The 19,672-nt window shown below is 43.7% G+C and overlaps 1 protein-coding gene across 2 annotated transcripts in view; it reads right to left on the bottom strand.

Moving 5' to 3' along the window:
• The window catches only part of mtus2a (microtubule associated tumor suppressor candidate 2a), a 50,253-nt gene extending 31,176 nt beyond the window's left edge, over positions 1–19,077 (bottom strand). For both annotated transcript variants that reach the window (XM_084373333.1, XM_084373334.1), the window contains exons 1-3: positions 18,955–19,077; positions 5,966–8,190; positions 2,944–3,202 (exon numbers count right to left, since the gene is read on the bottom strand). In XM_084373333.1, the coding sequence (XP_084229459.1) occupies positions 2,944–3,202; positions 5,966–7,933 (2,227 nt within the window). In that variant the 5' untranslated portion in view covers positions 7,934–8,190; positions 18,955–19,077. The remainder of the gene's footprint in view (positions 1–2,943; positions 3,203–5,965; positions 8,191–18,954) is intronic.
• Positions 19,078–19,672: the final 595 nt, after the last annotated feature.

The raw sequence follows: 19,672 nt of genomic DNA, 5'->3' as shown, positions 1-19,672 counted from the left end.
GAGAAAGAAAAGACAGCGAATCAAAGATAGAAAGGGAGGATAAAAAAGTAATCACAGCTCCATAGTGGCAGCTATTGTCAGTGAGCAATGGGAAGAAATCCTCTCTCTCTGTTATCTATGGTTTCCCACAGCAAAAACAGATGAAATGTGCAGGCACGAACAACTGAGGCACACACACACACACACAGTGGGCAGTGGGCAAATCCCTGCGCCTTGGAGAGAAGACCCATCTTGGCCGCCCGAGCCTGCAGCACAAGGTTTAGATCCTGGGTTGAAGAGGAGCATTATCCCCTGCTGGCTGCAGAGATAAGGTGGGCAGCCCTCCTTTCCTCTCTATTTGGCACAGCTGGGTGCTCCAGTGCATGCCACAGGGTAACCACCGCAGCAAAACAAGACACAACTCTAAGAGGGAGAACACAAGCTCTGTGAGAAACAAAGTGGGGCAGGAAGGAAGGAGAAATGTCTCCAACGCTCGCCTCCAGCATCATCAGTACCGCTGTTCCTCCTTCTTCAATATCTGCCTGTGTGCCACATGGTCTGTTTATTAGATTGGAGCTCGCTGCTCTTGAGTGAGAAGGTCAGGATCATTAAAGATAAATGTCCTCATTTCCCTCCCGCCCCCCTCCACTCCTTTCAGCTCCTCTGAGAGACGAGGGAGAGGAGTGAGCCTGACAAACATCCACTTCAGCCTCGATGTCACAGACCTGTGCTCCAGCGAAATGAAAACGCACATTATTCATGAGACTCTAAAGAGGAAAGGAGATATAATTATTAAAGGTGCACTACGTAGTTTTGGGGGAGACATTTTAATAAGAAGAGAAAGAAATTCACTGACCGATTTTTTTTTTATGCCTAAACAAACTAAATAAACAAACTCTGTTCGTTTTCATGACTGAATAAACTGAATAAACAAACTGACTTTAAAGGACAACACTCATAGTGTTTTACTTTGTTTATATGTGACGGACCCTGCCACCACTCTAGCTTCAAACAGTGTTCTGGGACCTTATTTTCCTCTGAGATCAGCTTGTTTATTCAGTTATGGAAGATATAAATATTTCTGAGTTTGTATTATTCCCTCACTAATATTGTAAATATTAAAATAATGAGTTTGAATTTTTTCTCCAAAACTACATAGTGCCCCTTTAAATTTGACTGTCCATCTCTCTTTCTGTATTTTACTTTGGTCCTACTTTTTTTCTCTCTTTCGTACAGTATGTGTTTCTCCTAGGTTTGTCAATGCCTTTCTCCACAGTTTGCACCCAAAGTACCAAAAGAGGACTAGAATTCATTAAATTTGAAAAACGCATCATAAATCAGAAAACCCTTGGTGTTTTCGCCGGCTTGCAGTTTTCTCCCTTCAGCCACTCCAAAGATTTGAGTAAAACAACTTCACTTCGCCTGTGGGTCTGACACACCACCGAGAAATGATCTTCAAAACAGCCATAGGCTCTCACTGAAACTGTCAAAATGGCATCCTAACTTGAGATGAATTAGGTGAATCAGGCTCCGAAAACTCCCTCCTGGGATGAGCACTATAATGACCAACCGATTTTAATTACAACCCAAGGTGAGTTTAGACAACCTGCATGGATTGCCTCTGCAAAGCGTTAAATTGCACGGTATTAAAATATGATACTCGAGTGCATTGCAATTTCTGCAGAGGTGCTCGAGCAAAGCCGTGAAAAAGGGTTGGGTTAGAGCCTCGATATGCAGAAGTTACAGTAGCTTTACCGTCCTGTCTTATAAGTAGTTCATCCTCATTATCATAACAATACTGTTTAAAACCTACACAGTAATTACGTGAGCCGTTAGAGTACTTTGACTGCTACACAATAGCTATACAGTATAATTACTATAAAATTTGTATGCAAGATGGAGAGATTTCCCTTCACAAAAGCCTGAACAGAAGAGGAGAGAAAAAGAGCTTATGTCACATGCGGTGTCAAGTGTTGCGGCTCAGATTTCTTAAGGACGTGGATAAGAAAATCAACAGCAACAATATAAACCAGAAAAACAGGGACAGACACTGATGCACGCAACGCTGACTAATGCTACATATACAGCGTATATTTTAGCTGCTGTTTATCCATGCAGCGTGGTTAGGGCAGCAGGGATCCAGCAGGAAGATACTGACGTTACTTAAGAGTTAATTGCTTTGCACTTCAAAGCCTGTACTTCCCAGAGGGCCGTGCAGCACTGAGACACCATACATATGTATTAATGGGGTTTATGATAAGTAAGCCTGGCACATCATAACACCATGCTGATCAATTCGGTGTGTGCACTTTTGGCTTATGAGTGTGTGAGTGTGCACATGTACGACTCTGCGTGTTCTCTTTTTCACTGTGCGTCCGGGTTATCGCACCGAGGGAGAGAGCAGATCAAATATGCATGTGTGTGATAAATGGCACGGCCTTCCAGCAGTGTGCAGGGTGATGAGCAAATTTTTATACTTCAATATTCCTGCGACAGTCGAGGCGAACTGTAAATCTGTCTTCAGCGACCAGAGGTGGTATCTGAATCATCTGAATTAGAAATGTGCTGTGTGTGTGTGTGTGTGTGTGTGTGTGTGTGTGTGTGTGTGTGGAGGGGAAAGAGTGAGCAAGCTTTTATTTATTTATCCATGTTGTTTTGTAGATGGCAGCGTTCTGGAGCAGAAAAAGTCCCCTCAGAGTTTTTCTTAAAGCCCTCCAATCAGATCAGCCAAAAAATTAATCTCAGAGTTCGCATTTTAATGAGCCGCCTTCATCTCACGCCAATTTAAGGGGGGAACAGTCCCACGACTGCTCGTTGAGGCAGAGGAGAAGAAAGATAAGGTAGCTCTCGAGTGTGTCAAATTTTGGGCTGCTGAAATAAAATCAGACACGTGCAGTAGCTCAAAAGAGGCCATCTCCATCTGGTATTCTGTTTGTTTCCTGTGAGGAAATGTTTTATTTTTACCTGTGTTATCTTGGCTCTTCTGATTGGTCGCTGGGCTCACAGCTTGGACCGGCTGGCTGAGTACCAGCATTGATCTCTGTCCTTGACCAGGTCCTCTGCCCTTGGCTGATCCTGTAGTCGTCCTGGTGACAGCTCCCAGGCCCAGACGCAGACCCCTGCCGGAGCGCAGGAGGCTGCCGCTCCCTCCGGCCTGAGCGGCCGTCCGGGCCTGCAGCGCGTCCTCTGCAGCACTCCCTTTAAAACTGGCAGATCTTCCCAACTAGGGATCAAAATGATGCAATTAGTTTAAAAATACTAGCTGGCAATTATCTTAACGTAACATTTTTGGAGTTCCTAAGCAATTTTAATTATCACCAGGGACCATGTCAATGTACAGTCCCATGTTATGGTGTTCATTAAGCAGAAGTTATTTTCAGAGAAAATGCAGTAATTCTCTACTTCCCCTGTAATTTACTCTGGGACACAGCCCAGAAACTGAAAAGAAATATTTGTAATGCTTTGTATAAAAGCACTTATAAGTCCTTTAAAAGACACTTTATGTCTGGTAGCTTCAAAAAAGCAGAGTAAACTGTAAGTAAGTGCATAGTTAACTGCTAAAAATGCCTAATAAAGTGTGTATTTATCTTAATCAGACAACTTAACAAGTTAACATGTTTCTTAAAAGTGCTTATAAATGTCTTATATAAACATCAATAAACATGTCGCATGTATGCTATTATTAATACTAAAGCTCTCATGGATGTAAATAGTAAGCCCATGAGCAACTATTAGGATTTCATGTTTAGTGTCATATATAATGTATATTTTGCCTTTGATATTGTGAAAATCCTGGGCAGCAAAAAAACATTTGATGCGACCTGTAATCTCATAACATAATAATAACATAATAATTATATTTTACATGTGTCATTGTATCAAGGTAGACTTAGTCCTCTGTTATCAAACATTATATAGACCAAATCCCAATGATTGTTTACAATAACTTTCAGGTAAAAAAACTGTACATCATGCGTTAGCTTAAATTTAGTTGTAATTTTTCATGATATTCTTTCAAAGTGTAAACATTTAAGTCATCTAAAATGCATGTTTGATGCTTTCATATCTCATTAATCATGACACTTTCACTAAAGGTCACTAAAGATCTAATTTACCTGTTGGGTCACAGACTGAAGAAAATGACTTGATTTTACCCCGAACTAGCACTTAGTCTGAGATTTTATTGTTGTGTAGATATCCCAGAAGAAGCAGCACAGTACATAAAATAAGCACAGCAGAAATGCCAGATAGGTCAGAGCATCATGTTTTTACCATACATCTTTAAATGACTAAAGAAATAAACAGGCTTTGCCAATTTCACGTATCTCTACAATACATATCAACGGCCAGATTACTACCTGGAAGTGTCTGTTGTTGTTAGCACCAGGTCACAGTGATTTGGTCTATGTAATGAGACAGTGATAGGGTTGATCATGTGAAACAGGTAGAAACTGATGATTATAATTTATTCCACAAACTGTCTTGGTTGCAGGACTGCAGCGTGTCCACGGATCTGATTCATACTATGACGTAATGTGGACCACTGCAAATCTGACATTATGGGCTCCAAAAAGAAAACGCAACACAGATCTGAAGTGAAACTCATCTCCAGATATTTGACCTGTTTAACATCTCCAGCACAATTCAAGAGTAGGTGTTATTCCTCAGCGGCATTACATCGCGTGCTGGACAAAATGCTAACGTACATGCAGTGACATACTGTACAAAGCACTGAGAATCACCATGTCCCTGTGGGCTTTGTACTTCAAAATACATTAACTATTTATTTCCACATGCTGGTGTTTGACACGGTATGAATACGAATGCCAAATGAAGCTATTTAATCAGAATCAATAAGGAATGATTTTAAAGCGATAATGAGCAGCTGTGAGAGTGGGAATAAAATGCAGTAGAGCTGTGATCAATTATACATGGTTTACTGTGGCATAGGATTTATGGACAGCAGCTAGCAACACTGATATGCAGAGTCGACTGATTTAAAAGACGAGGTTTGTCTTTGTACTTAATGTATGTTGCATAGCATAAAGTAATTTTCTCTTGCTAATTGATCAGGGAGCCATAATAATTAGATCCTATTTTTGTCCTTTGTGTGAATGTGCTGTGATTGCGCTTTGTGCTGAATCTCAGCATGATAGAAAATAGTTGAATGAGAATGAGCACAATACCAAACTACAAAAGAGATCAGAATGCAAGCTTCAGTCTTCGCAGAAATATATATAATAAAAGCCTTGAAATACACTTTGTTTTGTCTGTAATTACCGATGTACGCCCTGGTGTTCAACACAAGGAACGGCAACAAGGGAGGGAAGCTCATTTTCTCAGTTTTAGTATGCACAGAGAGCGTAACTGAGACAAAATAGGAACAATAATGCATAGTGACATATACAGCAAGTGAGAAGGATGGCCTGCCAGGTGTTATTGTTAAAGGCTATGAACCACTATGCATGCACACGTTACACAGCCAGTATGCTACCTGTGTTAGCTTAATATGCCATCGAATGTTTCACCTGTGTGATGTATTTCATTCATCAATCAGTTAGCTGTTAGCCAACTTCGCATATTACATATACACTGCATTTTTCTGATTATCGGAATAAGTTTTTTTCTTTAACCGATTGCTGATAAAATAAATACATTTAAATTTGTACTACTCACACTCTGATGCAACCTGCAATCTGCAAAGTAACTAGTAACTAAAGTATAAATGTAGTAGAGTAAAAGTACAATAAGTGGAAGTATAACGTAGCAGAAAATGGAAATGGAAATAATCCATAGTACAAGTACCTTAAAATTGTAGTGCAGTTCTTAAGTAAATGTACTTAGTTACATTCCGTCACTACAACTTCTCAACATACTCGAGGTTGAGGAGATCTTGGAGGTTCCCATTGGAATGAATGAATTCCCGATTGACTCACATATGTGGAAAAGAGGTTGAACAGTGAAGACACATGGACATAACACTCACCTCTGATGGAGCCCCGTAGAAGTTGTCTGCTTTGCTGCCCAGTTTCGGGGGTGCTGTGTGGCTGTGAGTGTGTGCGGGGGGGACAGTGTGTGTGTGTCCAGGGGGCCTGATACTCCTGTTCAGCATTCCTGATGGGAAGATGCTTGTCTGCATCTCTTGGCGGTACTTGTCATAAAGCAGATTGGAGGCACTGAGTACTGGAGCTCCTCTGGGGTCTGCTTCTGGCTTCGAGGGGTCTTTGTCTTTGACAGAAGTGGCTGTTTGGCCGTGTGTGTATGCTGAGAGCCGGGATGGCAGAGAGGATACCTGATAAGGTCCGTCAGAGGCCTGGGGCTTAAACTGAGGATTCTTCCGGACATAGGTGATGATTTTGGGTCGAACTCCTTTAGGCTTGAGTTTAGGTGATGGGGAGCTGTCTTTGGGGTTGGAGTTGTGGTTCGAGCTCTGCTGGTTGTTAAGAGGCGCTTTGGGGATTCCACTTGTGCTTATATTGGTTTTGACTGGTGCTCTCATGCAACTGTTGCCATAGCCCTGAGCTGATGTCGTCACAGCAGGGTTGCATCCTGATGGGTTGTGTCTAACCCCTCCAGAGACATTCCTGGAAACGAGGTACATGGAGGGTTGCCTGCGCGGTGAACCCTGGGGTGTCCTGAGAGGGGAGTGGGGAGGGGTAGATGACCTGGAATCAACACCTGTCCTGTTGGGACTGGAGCAGTTCCTTCTGTATGTGAGCTGAGTCTGGGGTCTCTTATCCGAAGCGGGAGGATTGGAGGGACTGGAATTACGCCATGCAGCTGTAGCCGGCTGTTTTTCTGCAGGCAGAGCCTGGTTGGGCTGTCTGAGCTGTGAGGCTCCAGATATGTTGTACAGGGAGGAGAAATCTGATGGCTCACGTAAAGACGATTTGGTTAACTTTCTGTTTGACCCATTACTGTGTGTTTCTAGAGAGGGGTTGGTGGAAAAAAGTTGGCCTGTCTCAGCCTGATGAGCACTGGGCTCTGCTAAGCTCCTTGTTCTTCCCATTTCAGTCTGGCAGAGGGGTCTGACAAGCTGTTGCCTTCGTGGTGGAATCACCCTCTCCTCAAATCCGGCCCTCCTCCTTTGGCCGAGCCCTCCATCAGAGGACAATCCATTTCTATGATGACTTCCCTCCTCCTGTCTCTCGTACGATGGTGGGGAGTTCTGGTAAGCATCTACAGGGGCTGCCCTTCGTCTGGTCTGAGCTGAGGTAGTGTTGTTTGTATTGGAATAAGGGTTGGTCTTGGACAGAGAGATGAGAGACTGAGCATCTCCGCTACTATCCAGAGCACTTGACAGACTCCCGCTGAGCGCAACCGCCGACAGACTGGAGACAAACACATTCGTCTCTGACTTGGACTCCTTCAGACCTCCCTTCCGTCTCTCCTGGTCTCCCGCTCTGCCTGACCTGGCGTCTCTTTTCTCTATTGCGCCTGTCACACATATGTCTAGCTCTTCAGTGCTATGACAGCCAATCCTCCTCTGCACCTCTCTGCCCCTCTGCATTCTGCCCTCCACTTTGTTGCTGTCATTGTCATTTCTCCTCACTCCGGTCGAAGCAGAGCTGGCAGTTGAGCTCGAGGATATGGACATGGGATCTTTTCCATCTCTCAAACTTTCTCCATCGTCTTCCTCTTCATTCTCCTCCTCCTGATCCCTGTTTCCCAAAAATGTATGTATCTCCTGACGCTCCAAAACCTCGAACTCTCCGAGCTCAGGCTCCATGCATTGCTGCTCAGAGCCCCAGATCACTAGCTTGTCCGGAGATTCACTCTGAGAGACCAAAGGAGGAATGGAGCTTGTGCTGTACCCTTCTTGATCGCCAATCGAGGATATTCGATTGGCATTATCGTCCCCAGATTGGGAGTACTGGATCTGGGTTTTGTTTCCAATCTTTTCCCCTCTGTCAACATTGACCCTCAGTCCCTGGTAACCAGTTGGGATGCTCATGTCAGACTGATTTTGTTGGCACGCTCAAAGACACCTGCAGGGTGCTGAGGCCATCTATGGACTTACAAATGTTTTCTATCCTCCTCGTCTCTTCTCTTCAGGGTCTGTGTGATGATGGCCCTTCAGTTGGTCATTCCAAGGACGAAATGTCATCTCATGAAATCTTTTTCACTTCAACTCGCCAATTATCTTCCATTTACCTTCAGTTAATGATATTGTCTTTAATGGCTCTTCAAGGAGATGGAGGTCTGTTGAATCTGAAATAGAAGACAATAAAGGAGACTGTCACTGACACTTTCACAGGACCAATTCTGTGTTTATTTTCCCCAAAGAGCCACTTACTTTTAGGATTTTTATAGTCTGAAATCAGCACTGCGTTGCAGGTTTGTGCTCTTTCTTTGTTTGTGACCCATATAAATGGATGGTCATTTAAAACAAACAGAGCTGGCTGCCCATGGGACAAAAAGACACTCACCATTTTCTATTTACATTTTTTTTCCTTTACATCTTTTAAAAGCATCTGTTGAATCAAAATATTCTACATTAAATGATGCTAATTTGAGCGCAAAATGTAATGTGACCGGTGGCTAAATGCACTCACAGAGTAATAATGCTCATATTGTAACCAGCAAGGCTAGTACAGCTTTTATTATAGGAGTGCAATTATCAAATTATGATGGATGTTCACTGGAGGGCAGAAAGAAAAGAGATAAGTGAAGAGAGGAGAGACTGTTTGCATGTGAGTGAAGGAATCACCATGGGAATTTTCTGACGAACACAGGAAAGAGGAAGACAGGGAAGGGTGCGAAGTGTTTTGTAATGAGCTTTTTTTCCTCAGGAGACTTTGAAAAATAGAAGGCAGAATGAGGATAAGGGGAAAACATCTGCAGTAAAAACACGCTCCATTTTTTTCTTTTTATAGAACACAACAAGCTAACAGAGTCTAATACGCCCAAGTGCTGTTTTTCATGTTGTTCCCAACATGAAAAACATGAAAATGATGTGTGGGTGTCATATAGACGAGGAGTAAAAACACCAGCTCAGGAGGGTTAGATCCATACTGTAGGTCTCATCTCTACAGGAGGGTTAACACTCTTCTCTCAACACGCTCTCTCTAACATGCCATATGGCTGATTAAGCCAATGCCGCGATTCGATCGCACTCAACCACGGCACATCCTGCCTCATTTAAAAGCGACATTCTGAAGGATGTACAGAAAAGCGGAGATTCAAATTTCACTCTGTCACCTATCAAGGTTACAGACTGTGTGTGGCGTACAGTGAATAGATGAGCAGATGGCAGGGAGGGCAAATGTCTGAGAGCTTTTTGTCACACCGTGTCACTGCAGGACGGTGTAATCACAGAGGTATAAAAAAAGAAAACAACGCGAACCAATAAACAACCACACATCCACACACCCAAGGAAACTTGAGGGACTCTCGACAACATGAAACGACTCTGTTATGTTTTTGCTCTCAGAGGGAAGACTTCCCGGTGTCTCTTTACATTTCAATCTCTCCATAATTATGCAAGAGCTCTGTGAGGGATTCTTCTTCTTCTTCTGCCTCGAACCAGAAGCACTGAAACCACAGAATATTAATGGACTCGGTTACATTTGAGCATCTTTTGTTGACGTGTTTGTCGGGTAGATGATGGAAGACGGTAAAAAAAATCATACTGCGATTATTTTGACATATTGCGACATATGATTCACGATTAGTGGAAATGATCATTTTTGCATCATTTTCACTGCAAAACAAAATGACTTGGCCATATAGTGATTTTGATAATAAATCAATGTGTAGCCCTGCTTGTTCATCAAACACAGGATATTTCCTGCATCACGCAATGAACTCATGCAGACTGTTATTTTCTAATCCTATCCTATCTAACCCGTCCAGTCATCTGTCTGTGCAGGCAGTTAATATTGTTTATTTAGACCAAGATGGTCGTTATGGAGTCAAATATGCATCTCCAAACCATCACGCTGAATATTTGATCAGGTTCCAAAGTTCAAATAGAGCTCCCACCCTCTGGTTATATGTGTGGCGGGGGAGTCTGTTCTCATTAGTAGGTGGCTTCTCCATGTGTCCTGTGGCAGCGATATCACTGAACAGAGTGAACTGCTAACATGGCAGCTCTCACTGCCTTTGGCACATCTGATGCTCTTCCAATCAGTTGTAGAGCTACTTTTTCTACAAATGTACTGGGAGGGAAGACATTTAAGGATACATTTCGTATTCCTGAAGGTCGCCTTAAAAATTAATTTGGAGATATTATCATATTCTCTTGAAGAGCCTTTTGAAAGAACATTTTACAGAACTTTTGGGAGCGGAAGAAGGTTAAACAAAGGTTGTTTTACTAAAGGATTGCAATTCTACAACCTCCGTAACCAGATGTCGAAATTGCAGAGAGACAGAGGGAAATTCCATCGACAAATAGACAAACATCATGTAGATTAATCCACACACTGCCTTCTGCACTCTGCCAGACTGCTAATATTTACCCTTAGCTGGTGCACACACAATCAAATAATTAGCTAATTATAAAACACACACAGACAAAATTCAAAGGGGCGGGAAGGGAGAGGAGTGGGAGGGAGAGAAAGAAACGGAGAGTTGTATTTGAAAGTGGGTAGCACATCGATTATGGCAGTGATGTAGCGCTGGAGGTTGTGCTGATGACAGCAGTCTTGAGGAGGCTGAGCGCTAAGCTTGGTCACAGTGGCTGAACCGGAATAAGCTGCACATCACCTCACAGCGAGGCAGACAAAACCAATCCGGCAAGGCCCTAAACACAATACGACAGAGAACAAAAGAACCTGTCTGACTATGTGAATAAAAGGGCCTGTTGTGATGATAAAGAGCATAAAAAATTGGGTGTATCATGGGACGCTTCGGGAGACATACGCTTCAGAGAAGAGTAACTTGACAGGTTCTCCCTGCTGTCGCACTGCCTGTCGGTGACATACCTACTTAGATGCTAAAAGTAAAGAGGATCACACGGGAGAGAGTGGATGAAGCAGGATAGTGTTGGCGAGAGGCTGACTTGACGTTCCTTTGACTGGGGTATGAATTATGCAATTACAAAAGTAACAAATGTGGATGGAAATCTTCTGATCATCGAACCTCCTTTTGTTTGAGAATACACTGCAAATAAAACAGTAAGTGCACAGGTTTCATTTTTGGCTTCATGAGTTATGTATGCAGTGTTGCCAATGGCGTACAATCATTCATTTTTATTATTTCTTCACTAGTTCACCGCAAATATATAAGATAGATTTACCTGATAATGATATAGTAACTTCTAGGGCTTCCCCCTAACATTAACCATTAGTCAGATGAGAAGAGTACCCTGAAAATGCACCTGCAGATTAACACTAAATGTGTGCATATAAAACAAGTCCCTGGGTGGGAAAACAGCCTGTAAAAAAACAATATAAACTTGCATAATTTCCAACTTTAAGCCTTAGATAACCAATAAAAACTATATATTGCCGGAACTGAAATGTCATTAGTTATAGGATGTGTCAATCTGAGTGGCTGGCGTGTAAGTGACCCAGGAGAGAGGGGAGGGAACAGAGAGTGGACCCTGTCCACAATTTTACTCTTTGGCTGTTGTAGGTTCCAGGCCAGACATATAGACTACAATCTGGTCAAAAGTTCTTTCAGAATTAAAATGTTTAAAAGTGGGTTGGATTTTGACTTTTTGATGAAGTTCAGAGAATACCATGGAAGACTGACTGACATTCCTCCTGCATATATGCATGTTGAGGTGATCTGGGCTGGAATAAGTAATGAAGGCTGGCTTTGTTTCACCTGATGGTGAGACCCACTAGTTGAGGTAACCACTCAGTACGATCTCCTCTGGGACAAGAGCAGGAGACAAAGCAGAGGAAAGAATTGAACAGTCCTGCTTCTGTTGTCATGGCAATGCCATATCCCTGGGAATTGGAGAAAACACGTCCTGACCCCTGCGTCTTCCATCAGGGAAAAAGGTCAGCGTTAGAAGGAGACGGGCTGTTCTGAAGGTCATGCTCTCGCACTCACAGCTCATGCATACATTCTGCTGTGCAACGCTTTCACATGTGAACTCACAGGAAGAAATCCAAACGGTGCTCGCTGAGTAGCTGAGTGAAAGTCAGGGTTTTTTTTTCCCCCCACCAGCTATACTACTCATCGAGGAGCAATCATATCCCCGCAAGTGGGTCGGTTGCTGAAGTGATGAGAGTGCAGGGCAGGATAAGACGATATCTCAGCGCTGATCAAATTCAGTTGAGGGCTGGAATATGTGGTTTTCACCAGGCTCCCAACCTATCAAGTGCCGCATTTAACCACAGAAAAGCTCTTCTCAGAAGCAGAAAAACGATGTGCTGAGAACCTGACTCGCTGGAAATGGAGAGAAAAATAAAATCTAGAGTGGAATTTGAAAAGAAAAAGGCCCTCCTCATCTTTTTTTTTTCTCTCTGGATGCAAGCGGGTATGTGTGGGTGAACGAATGAGACACAGACATGACGTGGGAGAGATGAGACATGCAGATGGATACAGAAAGGAGGAGGAGAATCGTCACAGGAGAGCCACAGCTTTCTAATTAGGCTGATGGAGGGGAATACATCATTTGAACCCCTACAGTATACGAGCTATAGAACCCCTTTGCTGATAGAAGCTCAAGAGAGCGGAGAGAGGTAATTATTGAAAATCCTTTACCATATATAATGCTAATGAGCGCTAAATTGCTCTCATTGATGGAACCATTTTATACATTTCAGTACTGCAGGTGGTAAATCTTGTGGTAGCAGTAAGCCCAGAAGCTAAGAATGGACTTTCCTTTCCTTGTTTCTCTCTTAGGGACTGTGTGAAAATCATTATTTGCAGAGGGTGGGGGCTGATGATTTCTTTAAAAATTTCCTGGAGGGAAGGTAGTCTGGATTTGAAAGATTTCTTACTTCAGTTCAATTCAATTTAATTCAAAATGCTTTATTTGTCCCCGAGCGGCAATTTAATTCCTTTTCATACAGTCCCTTAGGCTTTCATGATGTAGAATAAAAAAATCAGAGTGGATTTCAGTTGTCAAGATGTGAATATTATTTTCATTCACCAATAAACAAAATGCCCCAGATTCTCACACACTGTATTTTTCTCTCAGTGACCCCGAAAAGTCAAGCCAGGTAAACGGTGTAACACGCAACGCCTTGTTCTTGTTTTCATACACATGCGTACAGATGTTTCAACACGAAGGCTGTATGTGAATTTGAGAATGCATCGTGTCACCTGCTCAGACACACACAATCAACACATGCGCGCACACTTTCCCTCGGCGTCTTTGTTGTCGGTCCAGCAGCACATGTGGCCGTTACAGAAGCCATTTGTCTTTGGCACTTTGCTTTATTCCTCTCCTCCCCCACTGGAGAGCAGACAGGTTTTACAGCTCGCTGGTCCCAGGGGAACCCCAACGACACACACACACACACATACATACATTCCCCCTGTGCCATCCCTCTGTCATCCATACATACACACACATACTTCTGCAGAAATGTGAATTCCAGCACTTAGATAGAAGAAGGAACCCGAATGGTAGGAGTGTCGACGTGCGCATAACCATAATTTATGACTCTTGAGCGTTAGCACATGACATAATTAGATTTAGTGCAGATTTACATTAAAATTTGGTCCTTAAAGACGAAACTCTAATACAGTACATGCTGTGTCTTTGCCTGCATGTAATTAATCTCTAATGACATCATCCTTGCATGTCCTTGCACACTTTCCCGGGGCTGTGTTAAAATCTGTGTGTGTGAAAGTGTGAACTTGTGAACATCTACCCTCTAAAGATGTGATTACATCCAAGGGCTTCGGCTCATGGAGATGCAAATAAAACCGGTAGATGCTGAACAGACACAAAAACAATCATCCTCATGCCCATTTTTTGGGGGGGAAAAGTATTCCTTTCTCCTTGTACTTCTATTCACATAAAAATCATCCGGCGAGCTAAAGCTTAGCGAGGAAAGTCTATTCAGGAATGAGCTAAGCTTCAGTCATCCGTTCCTTCTCCTCCCATCTTTGTCAGCGACAGAAATAGCACTAAAATAAGCTAAACGCTCCATTTTCACAGAAGACACAATAGACACCCTGTAGACAGATTTTCACAAGTGATGATTCACTAAACTGCGCCCGGGTGTTTGGATGTGTGAACCGAGCAACAGTGAAGGGATCATCACAGAGAAGAGTGAGGCAGAACTGGGAAATATCCAGAAATAGTATCCTCCAGGTGCTTGATTGTCGTTCTGCACTTTACGTATAGATCTAGACACAACACCAGAGCTTCCCCGACTGCAGCACAACAAAGCTCCTTCCTAGCTGTATTCAATTAAGCTTCGTCCCTTCAGTGATCCCCATTTGCTTCATCCCTCCCTCAAGAACATCTCTTCCTCCTTCCCCTCCCTCCAGCCCCTCATCCACCTTAATAATACAGAGTTAATGAGGGCAGGGCGAAGTGATCAATCCCATTTTCACCCTCACATCAGCAGACTATCTCCCCAAATAATCCCTTCTCTCTCCCGCTCTGTCTCTCTCTCCCACTCCACTCCTACATGCACAGTTTGCACCCCAGAGGGAGTTATTCTGTATCGCAGGGGGGGAACGGTAACAGGATTTCTGCAGGTTCCCGGGTCAGAGTGGGTGGTCACACCTAACTGAATAAGAAGAATGAGAAAATCAGATCATCTGCAATAAAAGCTGATTTATTTCCTTATTGCGAGCAGGCAGTCGGTGTTTGCTACCTGCTATGAAATCGCTGGGAAATCACAAAATGGCAATAATAGGATTTATCAGCTGGGGCGAAATGAAAAATGGAGGCTCGCGATCGCACATCCTTCCATCAACACGTGTTCACACACACTTAGTCTCTTTGTTACAAACTGTACCGCAAAACAGAAAAAGATAATCACAAAAAAAACATTAAATTCTCACTTAAACATGAGCTCTGAGTGCGAACTTGCGCTCACATGTGCAAAGTTCGCACATATAGTAACATGGGTACCACCTACACACATGCGGGCAGTGACTATCACTGCAGCGGGAGCAGAGACAAAGAAGACAGCTTCTCTCTGGGAGAAAATGTGGCTTAGTCTGTCACGCAAAAACCACACTGATGACATTTTCCATCTCCTAAATCATTATTTTTTCAGCTTCGCTTTTGGCAAAGAACTGGCAGTGAATCTCCTCTCAATCAGACATGGTCCTGCCTCGCTGTCTGGTTTTGCTGTGCTGTGCAGCCTGTAAGGATGGATGGTGGTGAGATGGATAAAGGGAAGACAAATGTGCAGGAAATGAGAAGAGAAATGAGATAAATCCGGGACAAACAACAAACTGATAGGGAGATCAGCGTGATTAGAAATAAACGCTACTGTTACGGTCTGGGGGAGAGAATTAGGAGAAGGAGGAAGACTTGTGTTTACTGGTTCATAGATGAACGTAGATGCAGGCAGGGGTGGCACGGAGGAGAGGAAAAAAGGGGTGTCTGTCCACGCTGGTTGCTGGTTGCACCGCATTGTTATTAGCAGAGCCCCTCCACCCACTACCCTCACTCCTGTCGCAGGGAAAATATTAACTCTTGCATGGCTGTATGAGGGGACAAAGAGGAGAGGAGGAAGAGGAGAGGTGAGGATATGAGTTCACGTTGCAGACAAAGAATTCACCGACGGAGGAAGTTGCCCACACAAACGAACACAGAGTCAGACATAAAGCTGGCGGAGGGGAAACAGCCCCAGACAAAGAAAAAGCTGAGTGCAACTTAGACGGGCTGAGTCACTTCTGTTTATTTTCGGAAAATATGATAATAGAAACAAATGATGCTGCAGAGAGAGAGAGAGAGAGAGAGTGCGAGGGAAAAGGGGGGGGAATCGGGAAGTGTGGGATTCTTGTTAGTATTGTAATGTGTGAGTGCGCGTATGCATGTGTAATGTGCAAGTGGCAAACCCCAGGGGTGTGGGGGAGGGACGACTGGCAAAGGATCAGTGAGAGGTGAGCAAAGAATAGAACGAGCTGAGGGTTTTGGGGTGGTAGTGGTGGTGATGATGTGCAGAAAAAAAATATGGTAATGGTCTGAACTGGCGGCGTAACAAAAAGACTGGAAGCAGAGGAAACTACCGGACTGGTCTTTGGGGATACTTAAGAAGAATTATGCTCAGTTTAAGGATTTCGCATATGCTGCCGCTGCTATTCTGACAGATCAGTTTATTTTTGGGAACAAGAGCGAGGCTCAAACAGAATGTAGACGTCCAGTGTGGAGACGTCACATAAAAAATGAATGATGTGGACTCTTTTTACAGTCAAGTTAAGTGCAGCTCTTACAGCTCTGTCCTCATAAAGCCACTGCATTCATAAAGTAACATTCATTTGCCTATTAAGAGCCGCAGCTTGCTGACTAATATAATTAAAGCGACCTGACTTCTGTCGCACAGATTCTGCAAATGGTGAAGTGAAGAAGGTCTTTCATGTTGACTCCCCACAGGACAGGGGGGTGTGTGCATGCGCATGTGCGTGTGTGTGTGTGTGTGTGTCATCTGCGGAGGCGTGCCTCTCTGTTCACCCTCTGATGTCCTGCCCGTGACTGCAGGGGAGGAGCCGCGACGAGCTCATTGCCACCTTCCAGACAAAAGACGGCGTGAATCTGAGAGCGTGTGACCGCATGTGTGTTGACACTTCATTCACACACATGCGCTCACGCGAGAACGACGCATCCTCGCGCAGAGCGGAGAGAAGCCTGCAAAACATCTAATTGTGAGCGGCCACAGCGCAGCCTCTCCATCTTTCTGACGCTCTCTGTTGTCTCTAAACACACACCGAGCTACTTTTACTTCATCCTGTTTAAATAATAGAACAAAACCATCGGAAATACACACATCCAACATGAAATTGAGAGGCACACTGACATACTTTTCCTCCTCTCTCCTTCACTTCACTTATCATCTCTATTTCTTCCCTCCCTCCTCCTTCTCCTCCTCTGTTCCGTCCTATAAAATGACCTTGAAGGTCGCACCAGGCGCTCTACACTCGTGGGCTTTGTGACAAACTGTCTTACCTGCAGAAACACGCACACATACATAAGCACCTGACCCAGCACTAACACACATACACACACACATACACACAGGCACCAGTGCTGCGAGTGGTTTTCCTGGCAGAGATCTGCTGAATTGATCGCTGCTCAGAACATTGCAGAGGTCAGATGTAATGAATCAATCACACACGCATCAGCATCTGGAATACAGCGAGCGACAGCACACCAGCTTGAGTTACAAGGCCACAGGCTCCGCTGCCCCTGCTTTGATGCAGTGTCAACCTCCACATTAACATGGCCGGGAGGGATTGGTGAGATTTAGCAAAATGGACTGGTAGGATCCATACATGTGGGAGGCCTCTGATATTGAGATCGATCACGGCAGCAGAGAGTTCCAATAAACACACACAACAACAAACTTCCACGCATGTTTTATGCACAGCACGCGTAACACAGAACAAAATGATGCAACTTTTAGATATCCGGACACTTTTAGTCAAGAGAAAACAAACCCTATGCATACGCTCCACCCTAACAACACGGTGAAAACTGCCCCCCACAGTCTCAAGGACGACCTGATCATCAGACGCCGATCAATCAGGACAAGAGGCAGCTGATTGTGAAAGACATGCCCTCTGTCTGCTCGCCTTTATTTAATCTATCATCTCCCGTAGTTCCTCCCCTCCCTCCTCTCGGAGGAGGCTGAGGAGTTATTGCAAAAGTGACTGAAGCACACAGAAATACTGTGCATCTCACTGAGGCGCTTTGATTCTTTGAAAAGGAGTAAGAAGACACTAAAGAAAAGGAGGTGATGTATTTTTGTGTAGGAGCAGGGCAGTCTCATCGGTAAATGAAGGTAAAGAGAAGACAGGATTATAAGTGTGTTACAAAAGAAACCAAATGGGGGGAAAAGGTTTTCTCGGAGATTTGATCAATCATCGAGCAAAACTTTACGTACTACTTCTTTAAAAGCCCCTTCCATTAAAGGAGCACTACGTAGTTTTTGAGAAGGAATTCAAACTCAGAATTTTAATATTTACAATATAAATGCAGCAATAATACAAACTTTTTTTCCATACCTGAATCAACAAGCTGTTCTCAGAGGAAAATAAGGTCCCCAGAACACTGTTTGAAGATAGAAAGGTGGCAGGGTCCGCCACATATAAACAAAGTAAAACAGTATGAAGTCGTGTTGTCCTTTAAGGTCAGTTTGTTAATTCAGTTTATGAAAACAATGAGTTTGTTTTATTATTTTACTAATGTATATCAATGTCTTCCCCAAAGCTACATAATACAGACCATAATATATAACAGAACTAGAAACCAGTTGCCTCATTCCTGGCATGTTTTCAAGGAAAAACAGTTCAGAATGGGACTCTTTTGGCATCTTTTTTTTTTTCCGTTTACAGAAACTATTACGCTCCAAAGTCAGGCATTCTAACCATGCGCAAAACTATTAAATAAAGAAAAAAAAAGCACTGATAAACAACAACAACAACATTCAAACACAAATTCCTCCAAAGTGTCTTCCCTGCCACCTCTCAGTGCAGTGGATCATAGCTGGAGCCAGGTCTAAAGCCTGTGTAATCTATGTCTGATCATTAGCATCACCCACAGAGACCTGACCCGCTCCATCCATCACACCAGCCTGCTCCTGCCTGTCTGACCTCACTCCATCTGCAGCCACGCTCTCCTGCAGCCCCCTGCTCCACTTACAGTGCCGTCAACTTCCGCGTCGCTCTTATTTGGGTGACATTTCTCATGCTGCACCCTATTGGCGGAAATAAGACGCATCAGAACCGGAACCGAATCAGAACCAAGACCCAAAACCCAAATCCTTCAGGCTAAACAAAAAAAAAAAAAAAAAAAAAAAAAAAACACGTCTTCACGCCGGCCTGCGAAGCATCGTTGCGAACACAACACAACAACCGCAGGGTGTTTTCAGCTGTGAGACTTACCTCCAGCTTTCTGCGCCGTTGATGCGTTCAAGAAATGTCGGTCAGATGCAGGAGTTGCGAAACGAAACACGAGCGCGTCTCTTCACTCCGTCTCCCTCCTTCTCTGACTGCCAGGAAACAGTGCGAGAGAGAGAGAGATGCTGCGGACAGGAGGAGGAGGAGGAGGAGGAGGAGGAGGAGGAGCGGTGCTGATGCTGCAGCCGACACCTGGCAGAGCATCCTCCTGCTGCTGCTCCACACATTTGCGCCCCCTGCTGGACAACATTTTACTCCATCACTTGTCAATTACATCATACATGCATGCAAATACAACATTTAACACACTAACACATCAGCACATGTTATAGTTTATTGCTTTATGGATGTGAAAATTGATAACCTGGCAGTCTCCTGAACTTCTTTATTGTATAGTAGCCTATTACATCCTTGGCTTCCACTTTTACTTTTACTTTTCTCAATACTGTTTGTACTTTCGACATTATGTTCTAGCTTGACTACAATTATATCTTTGTCCACTCTGACTCTGCTGAATCCACAGTAAAGTCCAAACATTATTAAAGGCTGTAGATATATCAGTGAGCTCCAGTGCCCCTTTTTTCACCTGAAGGTTTGCTGTCCTCGAGTGGAGGAACACCTGATTCAGCTGCATTCTGCTGGAAGCTGCTTCTGATCAATTTTGAGACATATTTGTTGGTGGGATAAATATAATCAACAACTT

Source organism: Pagrus pagrus (assembly GCF_965226575.1).
Source record: "Pagrus pagrus genome assembly, chromosome: 14".
Taxonomy (NCBI): Eukaryota; Metazoa; Chordata; class Actinopteri; order Spariformes; family Sparidae; genus Pagrus; species Pagrus pagrus.
This window is presented reverse-complemented; position numbering and strand designations above follow the sequence as displayed.